Source organism: Procambarus clarkii, chromosome 18, assembly GCF_040958095.1.
Source record: "Procambarus clarkii isolate CNS0578487 chromosome 18, FALCON_Pclarkii_2.0, whole genome shotgun sequence".
Classification (NCBI taxonomy): Eukaryota; Metazoa; Arthropoda; class Malacostraca; order Decapoda; family Cambaridae; genus Procambarus; species Procambarus clarkii.
The window spans coordinates 26,442,750-26,452,237 of NC_091167.1; the positions used below are offsets into that span (position 1 = coordinate 26,442,750).

The following is a 9,488-nucleotide window of genomic DNA, read 5'->3' on the forward strand; positions in this document are numbered from 1 at the left end:
AACCTCTTGTTTTCTTTCTAGAGGTGGTACAGCACCAGTGATTTGAATACTGTAGTATGAGCATTGCTATGGGAGCCCTGGATTTTAAGGTTCTCATAATCCATCCTATCATTTTTCTAGCTGGCGCTATATTTGCTTGGTTATGCTCCCTAAACTTCAAGTCATCAGACATTATTCCCAGATCTTTCACATGTTCTTTTCTTACCGCGTTTTTTCAAAACATTAGTCAGTTCTGCTTCTGTGTGTGGTGCAAATTGCCAGAAGTGTTTGTTTTGGAGCTTCAATCTCATGGTGTCATGTGAGAGTGTGTGCTGCCCTTTTTGAATGCCAGGGAGGTGGGAAGGTTTCTTATAGGGTCATGTGATGATGATTGGTTTTACTTTTCTGGTTGTCTGAGTGCATTATTCACCAGAGAGGTTTGCTTATGCTGTTTGCCTCTTCTGCATTTTGCAGATGTTTTTCTTGTGCAGTCACATGCATGTGGTGGCCTGAGATGTATTCTTCTGGATGGTTGCCAATTTCCCATTTCAGCTGGAGCAATACTTTTTCTCCTGTTCTGCACTTGCCTTCTTTAATTGCAGTAATTTTTTTTGAGGTTCTTTGTCAACTGTGATTCCATTTGTAGCCTTGATGTTCCTGCTGGAAACTTGAAGGAACCTCTGGTCTCTGGCCCCGGGGTAAATTCCTAGCATTGAGAGGGAAGAAGGGGATGATGCCTTACAGGGTTATCTTTCAGATTTCTCTTCATGTTCCAGTCAAGTTCTTGAGGTTTTCACAGTTTTACAGCCTTCCTTTGTTGTGGATTGGGTAGATACTAAGGCTGCCTAGAAAAGGGCCTTACATTACATTCATAACTTAATATTAGTTAATATTAATATAGTACAAGTACTGTACTATATAGTTCCCTAAGTTAACTTTAGTACCTAAGTGCAAAGTGACGGGAGAGTCATGATTATACAAGTATCTATAAGTATTGAGTGTGTTGCTACATTATCTTGAGTATTTGAGGAGGCAGAGATACCTAGTGACTGAAATATTATTTTATCAATTTCAGAGTACAGGAGCAGGCATTAAGATACAGCAAACAGCTGAAGAACTTTTAGAAACCTCTGTTGTTGATGAAGAGCTTATATTAAGTCTTACACAACAAGCTTCATCTCAATGGAGTAAGTCATTACAAAGCTCTGAGGATGCATATCTTACATTATGTTTGGTAAATGTCAGAACCTAATTACATGGGTAAATGTCAGAGCCCACCTCTTACATTGCACAGTAAATGTCAAAACCCACCTCTTACATTGCACAGTAAATGTCAAAACCCACCTCTTACATTGCACAGTAAATGTCAAAATCCACCTCTTACATTACACAGTAAATGTACAATTATGAACTAAATTAAATTAAAATTATGACCATTTACTATGACTTTCAGTGGATTCAGCTGATGAAGAATTGTTAAATGTTATGGCTGGATTAGCTGACGGCTCACAGATAGTTTCTCCCGAAGATAATGATGCAGTCCTCTCCACACAACATTCAATAAGTAAGTGTTTAGTGTCACTAGATATGTTGAGTTTAAAAGTGATTTGAAGTTGGAAAGCATAACATATGCTCCTCGCACAATGTCTTTTATGTGGTCCTTTGGCGACAGTCTAATATCCAGAACCCCCCCCCCTAGATCTCTTTCTTTCTCAGAATTCTTGAATGCCTTTCCACATAATTTGTAGGTTGTGTGTAGCCTGTTTTCTCCTATTCCATATTCCACAACATAGTATTTATTCACACTGAATTTCATTTGCCAAGTGTTACTTAATACACTTATTTTGTCCAGATTATCTTCAAGAGCATGACAGTCATCTAACTCTCTTATCTTCCGTAGTAGCTTAGCATCATCAGCAAACATATTTATATAATTCTGTATTCCTTCTGGTAGATCGTTTATATAAAAAATGAACATTTCTGGTGCTAGGACTGAACCCATGTGGTTCTCTACTAGTAACACTTCTCCAGTCTGATACATTATATCTGATTACTGCTCTCATTTTTCTGACATAATTTTTTTTATCCATGTTAGAAATCTTCCTGTCACTTCTCCAACATGTTCCAGCTTCCAGAATAACCTCTTGTGTGGGACACACTCAGAAGCCTTTGTTTAGGTCCAGATAAATAAGAGACAACCCACCCACCTCTTTCCTGTAAATCTCTGTGGCTTTTTCATAAAAACTAAGTAGATTTGTTACACAGGATATTCCTGTTTGAAATCTATACTGTCTGTCTGTTATTGTATCATTTCTCTCAAGGTATTCTACCCATTTGGTTTTAATAATTTTTCTTGCTGCACTAGCTGTCATTAACTATCATGCTCGTCAGTGATACAAAGTCTATAATTTAGAGGGTTTTCTCTGCTACTGCTTTTGTAGATTGGTACAATGTTTACCTTTTTCCATATATCTGCTAAGACTCCTGTATATGGTACCTCAAGATTATTTGAATTCTCCAATATTTCTCTGTCTTTAATGCCTTTTTCTTTTGTTTTTTATATTTTGTAAATGATTATTCTATTTATTCATTACAGGTCATTCTGGAAAATCTCTGAGCCAGAATCCAGCTTGGGAGGGAGATACTGGCAGAGATCATCATAGCGATGAGGAAGAAACTTGGGAAATGACGCAGCGCATATGGGATTCAATACTGCCAGGGGAGAACCAAGATAAACTACCTAGGGACCAGTCTGTGGTGTAAGTTAATGTTATGCATTTTGGAAGCCACCATTGAAGGACACGCTGCAAATACACACACACTTATAGTATATCTAGATCTTAAGTCTATAAAGTTGGATGGACCTCATTCAACTCAGGAAGGAGTGAGCTAGTAAAACTGGTATGAACTTAATCCTCAGTGATGTTTAGTTAAATAAGAGGCTGTACTCATTTTGTCATTTATCCAGTTAATACTCCACAACAACTGTTGCTGATCTTGATTGAAGGCATTTATCATCCCCTATACCAGGCCAATAATTAAAGTGTGTACATACTTGGTCACTCATTCTCTGAGACATACAAATAAACAAACTCACTCTAACTTATCATTAGAAAGTGTTCAAAGATAAATACATAAATGTATGTTTATATATATATATATATATATATATATATATATATATATATATATATATATATATACATATATATGTATATAATATATATATATATATATATATATATATATATATGTATGTATGTATGTATGTATGTATGTATGTATGTATGTATGTATGTATATATATATATATATATATATATATATATATATATATATATATATATATATATATATATATATAATATATATATATATATATATATATATATATATATATATATATATATATATATATATATATATATATATATATATATATGTCGTACCTAGTAGCCAGAACGCACTTCTCAGCCTACTATGCAAGGCCCGATTTGCCTAATAAGCCAAGTTTTCCTGAATTAATATATTTTCTCTAATTTTTTTCTTATGAAATGATAAAGGTAATCATTTCATTATGTATGAGGTCAAATTTTTTTATTGGAGTTAAAATTAACGTAGATATATGACCGAACCTAACCAACCCTACCTAACCTAACCTAACCTATCCTTATAGGTTAGGTTCGGTTAGGTAGTCGAAAAAGTTAGGTTAGGTTAGGTAGGTTAGGTCGTCGAAAAACAATTAATTCAGGAAAACTTGGCTTATTAGGCAAATCGGGCCTTGCATAGTAGGCCAGAAGTGCGTTCTGGCTACTAGGTACGACATATATATATATATATGTATGTATGTATGTATGTATGTATGTATGTATGTATGTCATTTTTACTCTTTATTCCACTTTCATGAGATGAATATGCAGAAGAAGATTGGAGTACTTTATAAAAGATACTGTAATTGACACAAAGTCTTCAAACTCGACAACAGTATAGAAAGCCAGTACCATCACATTCCAGAAAATTGTAAATTCTGCTTGTTTGTGTCATTGACTTTGGTAGGTGTAAACAAGGATGCTGTATATGAAGGCTACTAAAGTTGTGTGACTAGAAGATGCCACTATATTGTAAAGTTTGACAAAAGGTCAAGACCAATTCAAATTGGTCAAAAACTTAGGGCGAGGCAGTTGCCAACTGACCTTGAACAAGTATTCATTTTATGCTGCTCCTCAAGTACATTAGGTCTGCCTTCTGTCAAGCACTCGCATCCTTGAGCAATATAGTTTATGTGCTAGCTCTCATTAGCCTAGCATTTAAAGTATGGTATACTGCACTAGCTGCCATTGGGTAGTATTGTACAGTGTACTGCAATAGCTGTCATTAATAAGATTGTACAGTATACTGCACTAGCTGTCATTAGTGAGATTATACAGTATACTGCACTAGCTGTCATTAGTGATCTTGTAAAGTATACTGAACAAGCTGTCATTGGGTGGGATTGCACAGTATACTGCACTAGCTGTCATTCACGAGATTGTATAGTACAGGTATACTGCTCTGTCATTAGGTGAGATTGTACACTATACTGCACTGTCTCTGGGTGAGATTGTACAGTACAATATTCAGCACTAGCTCTCATTATTGAGATTATGCAGTATACTGCACTAGCTGTCTTTAGTGAGATTGTAAAGTATACTGCACTCGTTGGGTGAGGATGTATAGCATACTGCACTGTCATTAGCGAGATTGTACTGTTTACTGCATTATCATTGGGCGAGATGTATATTATATGACACTAGGTGTCATTGGGTGAGATTATACAGTGTACTGCATTGTCATTGGGCAAGATTGTATAGTATACTGCATTGTCATTGGGCAAGATTATACAATATACTGCACTGTCATTGGGTGAGATTATACAATATATTGGGTGTCATTGAAATTGTGAAAATTTAAGCCATCTTGTTATGACAGAAAAAAAGTGTATAGATTGTATAGTTTTAATACAAGTAAATTCATTAACTAATATACACAATTTATTGGCATTGTGAAAGGTAAATAATTGTTCTCTTCCAATAAATGGTTATTAATGTGCATACAAAATTTATTAGTAAAGGAATGCAGGTAGAAGTTGATGTTGAACTTCAAATTTACAAGCAATTTGATCCCAAATCACATCCAACTTCTCATCAAGCTACTAGTCAACAACTTGGCCAAATTTATAAGACTATAAATTATTTGTACAAATTAAAGAATTTGGTGATAGCTGGATCCCTGCAGGTTAATCATACAAATTACCTTGTATCATTTTTGGTGAATGCAGTTATGGGAAAGAAGCCTTTTACAAGCCTTGGAAACAAACAATACAATGCACGCTTTCCCCTAATTGCAATAGAACTACCCTAATTAGTGTATTTATTCTTATATCGTGTAATTAGTCCATAAGTATTTATTGCAACGGGTAGTTTTTTGTGATATGAATTCTTTTACATAGTAGGTATTAACATACATACTGTCATAAATCAAGACAGATTGAAAGCAAAAAGTCACAATAACATGGCTGAAAATTAGACACCTAACCTAGAAATCTGAAAAAAAAAATAAGTGATATTTCAGTCTGTCCTGGATCATTATCAATTTGATTTAAACACCTTGGTAATGGTCCAGGAGGGACCAGAATGTCAATTCTGTTTTTCAGATATGTGGGTTAGGTGTCCACGACAGATTGTACAGTATATTGCACTAAGTCTGATTAACCGAGATTATACAGCATTATACTAGTTCTCATTGGCCGAGATTTGAAAATTGTGCTTGCTATATTGGCTGTGTGGCCATGAGGAAAAGTTATTCCGAGTATGTGATATAAGCTGTACTGTTCAATACTGTAATGTATTTTTATCAATTTTATTTGATGAGAAAAATAATTTGAAAAGGGTGATATACCTATGATTTACCTATGGCTCTCATATCCATCACATCAAATATGAGTGCTGTTCTGGGTTTAGTAGGCTAGTACTAAACTGGACATTCATGTACAGTACAAACTCTTATGTACTAAGGCTAATAAAAATCAGTATTCAAGCTTAGATCTATTTTACTATGTATTTTACATTTTAATTTGCTCTAAAAATAATTGTATAATTTTGTTTCTCAGGATGGAAGCAGACCGAGATATGGAAGATACTGAACCGTCATTTAGCATACCACAACTTGATGGTCCTGCTGATTCTGAGCCTCAGTTTAAGTCTGCAGTAAGAACTAAGAGTTTTAGTGCGCGAGAAACCTTTGTGCCTTCTGGTAGTGCCCAAATCTTGAAACAGAATCCTGTGATATTGAAAATAACACAAGACTGTAGTAACAGAGACAAAGCTGCTACTTTTGGTAAAATAACTCAGCCTAGCCAACAAGCTTCTATTGCAGTGACAAATTTGCCCAAGAAATTAGTTTCGTACGAGAGACGTAGTGTTACAAGAACTATATGCTCTAGGGGTAAAAAGGTAACAAGTTGTAAGTGTAGTGATAGCGAATCAAGTGATGAAGATTTTGTGATTCCGCAGTTTGATGGTGCAAATGATTTTATTTCACGCAAAAACAGACGACAACACACATCTCACAACAATTCAAATTCCCAACGTAACATTGAAAGAAACACATCTTTTGTGGCATCTCAGCGACAGACTAATCATAATAGTAGAACTGCCTCGGATAATGCACGTGATACGTTTCGTGAAAATATTACACAAAGGAACAGAGGAAATGCAAATATAGGGTCTCGAGTTGCATTAACATCTCAACACTCCCATTCACAGCACCAAGGCCATCATGTGAGACATCATGTCTCATCCTCTGTGCCTTACTCTACAGCTTCCCAGGGTCCAGTGCCTTCATCGCTTAACAGTGTACCTGGTAATTCTTCATCCTCTGTTCCCTCTGACTTAGGTATTAATACAATACCTGATCTCCCAGACTTCATGGATATATCTTCACATATGAATTTAGGGGATGGCCAGAGTTCTAGTATTATTAGTAGTAGTGCTTTACAGGGTAACACATGCTCACAGGCTAAGAGCAAGTCTTCCAGAGGGAGTAGAAAGTTAACCAATCAATCACAGCTTTCAACCACTGCCCTGCTGAACAAGGAGTCTCATTCACCTATGCAGTCTTCAGCATTGACGGCCATGCAAGGACCAATGAATATCACTCCTTTGTCAAACATTGGGGTATCTCAAAGAGTTCCTGGCATTGGGAAGGCTCTTGTTGTACCAGCACTTGTTACAAACACAAACACTAGAGTAAATGTCAGTGGTCTCACCAATTCTCATATGGGGCTGCCACCTAATTATGTTTTACAACAACCTAGTAATCTCGGTATAAAACGATCGCCTGCACCGTCAACAAACAACCCAAATCCATCAGGCTTATTGTTAATGTCAAAGGCATCATCCAATTATAGTGCTACCTCTTCTCATGAGAGTTTACACAGAACAATGAATATTCGGGGGCATAATAAATTGGAATTGGCTGTTTCTCAATCTCAAATCTATCAACAAAATTTAAATACACACAGTAGTGGTCAGCAGCCCAATTATCCTGAACTGTCTAGTCAGAGCCATAAAGCCGGTCGAAGAAACTATGCTACACAAGCTCAGCAGGAATCCGAACCAAGTTCTTCAGACACTGCACTTTTTCCTGGGTCAGTAAAGACAATACTACGTCAAAACTCTGAACACTCGGTATACTCACCAATATCCGATGAATCTGATGCAGATGTACCAAATAATACTAGAACATTAGCTGCAAATAATGATGTCATGGAATCAGTAGATAACGAGTCAAAAATTACTGAACCCTCAGACAAGGAAGATATTTTAAAGCAAGCATTTGATATGACACTTTTTGATGGCATTGATCTTGAAGTTGAACCAATGGATGCTAGTGACAGTAATGTGGAGAATGAATCAAATAATTTATCTGAAGAAAGAACATCAACTATGCCAATCCAAGAGTCACCTTATCTAACCTCTTATGCAAGTGACTATGACAATGCAAATGCCATAGAAGTTGGTAACAATTTTGAAGATGAAAATGTGTCCAAAAAGATTATAACAAAAGAATATACCAAGCCAGTGGAAGGCAATAAATGTGTAGGTGGAAGTCAATCAGTGAAAAGCCTTACTGCAATAACAAAAGACATTCCTGGGACAAGTACAAAGTTCAGCAAGAGAGAGAGAAAGGAAAGGGAGAAGACACAAAGCAAGCAAAAAAATTTAAGGTAAGACAATTTTTGTTTTTGTTTTTACTTAATATCTAGGCCTAAGGATTTTATCTTAAGTGTGCTGTTCTCTATTTCTGAGCTATCCCATGCAGTTGTTTCTTAAGATAATGCCCAACTGATCTCTGGTTAAGATCTAGGTCACTTGGGGCAGATAAACATTCTGCACAGGAACAGTGGGGAAAGTTATTAAATTGTCCCAACTTAGTCATGCAGTACTGGCACAAGGGAGACACTGGACTGCTAAGAACCACTAGCTGACTACTAAATGGCCCATTAGGTCACTAATCCTGATCACTACCAGGTGGTACCTTGATACCACCACCCCCCCCCCACCCCTTGAACAGACCTCTTTACATTCTTACATGATTGGCCCCAGCTGCAGGATATATGTGCAGATGGAGATAAAAATTATTCAGTTAATGAATAGTGTTATCCTTAAGATAGAGATGGGTTCCATTACTTCCTATTTCAGCATATTCCACTTGGTAACCATATTTAAGGGTCCTGGTAGTGTAGTTGGGTTCGTTCTCGACACGATCGAGAATCCCGGGTTCAAATCCCAGTCGGGACAGAAATGGTTGGGCACATTTCCTATCACCTAATGCACCTGTTCACCTAGCAGTAAGTAGGTACCCAGGAGTTATTCAGCTTGTTGTGGGGATGCATTCTGGGTAGGGTCAGTAATTTGACCTTGGGGGAAGGGGACCTTGATAGGAGCCTGATGTGTATGAATACACTCTGGCTTCCTGTTCCCTGACACAGTGAATTATAATTATGTACAATATATGAGCATTTCCTCAAATTTCTTGAATTCGTTTGTTTTCAGCTTCCACCTATGTCTTCTGGTCTTTTCTCTCAATTTAATGATACTAGCCTTGTCTACTATTATTTATTTCCCCTTTTATACTATGTATGCAGTGATTAAATCCACTCTGCTTCTCCTTTTCTTCTCAGTCTATAAGATTGAGCTTTCTTACCTTGCCTTTGTAATTTTTTCAGTTGATTCAGACACTACAATACAGTAGCCTTATTGCAAACCTCTAAACTATATAATTAAAGTTTGTGCTTCATGTGGGCATTCCATGCTGTTTCTGCATATTGTAGTATTAGCCTTAATAGGCTGTGTAGGTTATCGTAAAAAAAAAAAGACCTAGTTAGGTTTTAAAATATTCTTATATTTGTCAGCTGATGTTATCTTGTTTGTGAGCCTCTGGTGTTTTTGCTGGAATTATATCCACTC

The 9,488-nt window shown here is 36.4% G+C and overlaps 1 protein-coding gene across 4 annotated transcripts in view; it reads left to right on the forward strand.

The window, feature by feature from the left end:
- The window catches only part of LOC123754324 (mucin-3B), a 100,808-nt gene that overhangs the window by 14,154 nt on the left and 77,166 nt on the right, over positions 1-9,488 (forward strand). For all 4 annotated transcript variants that reach the window (XR_006772377.2, XR_006772376.2, XM_045736621.2 and 1 more), the window contains exons 9-12: positions 1,055-1,166; positions 1,433-1,543; positions 2,576-2,738; positions 6,128-8,245. Coding sequence is in view for 2 of the 4 variants with exons in the window: in XM_045736621.2 (XP_045592577.2) it covers positions 1,055-1,166; positions 1,433-1,543; positions 2,576-2,738; positions 6,128-8,245 (2,504 nt within the window). In the remaining 2 variants the exon portion in view is untranslated. The remainder of the gene's footprint in view (positions 1-1,054; positions 1,167-1,432; positions 1,544-2,575; positions 2,739-6,127; positions 8,246-9,488) is intronic.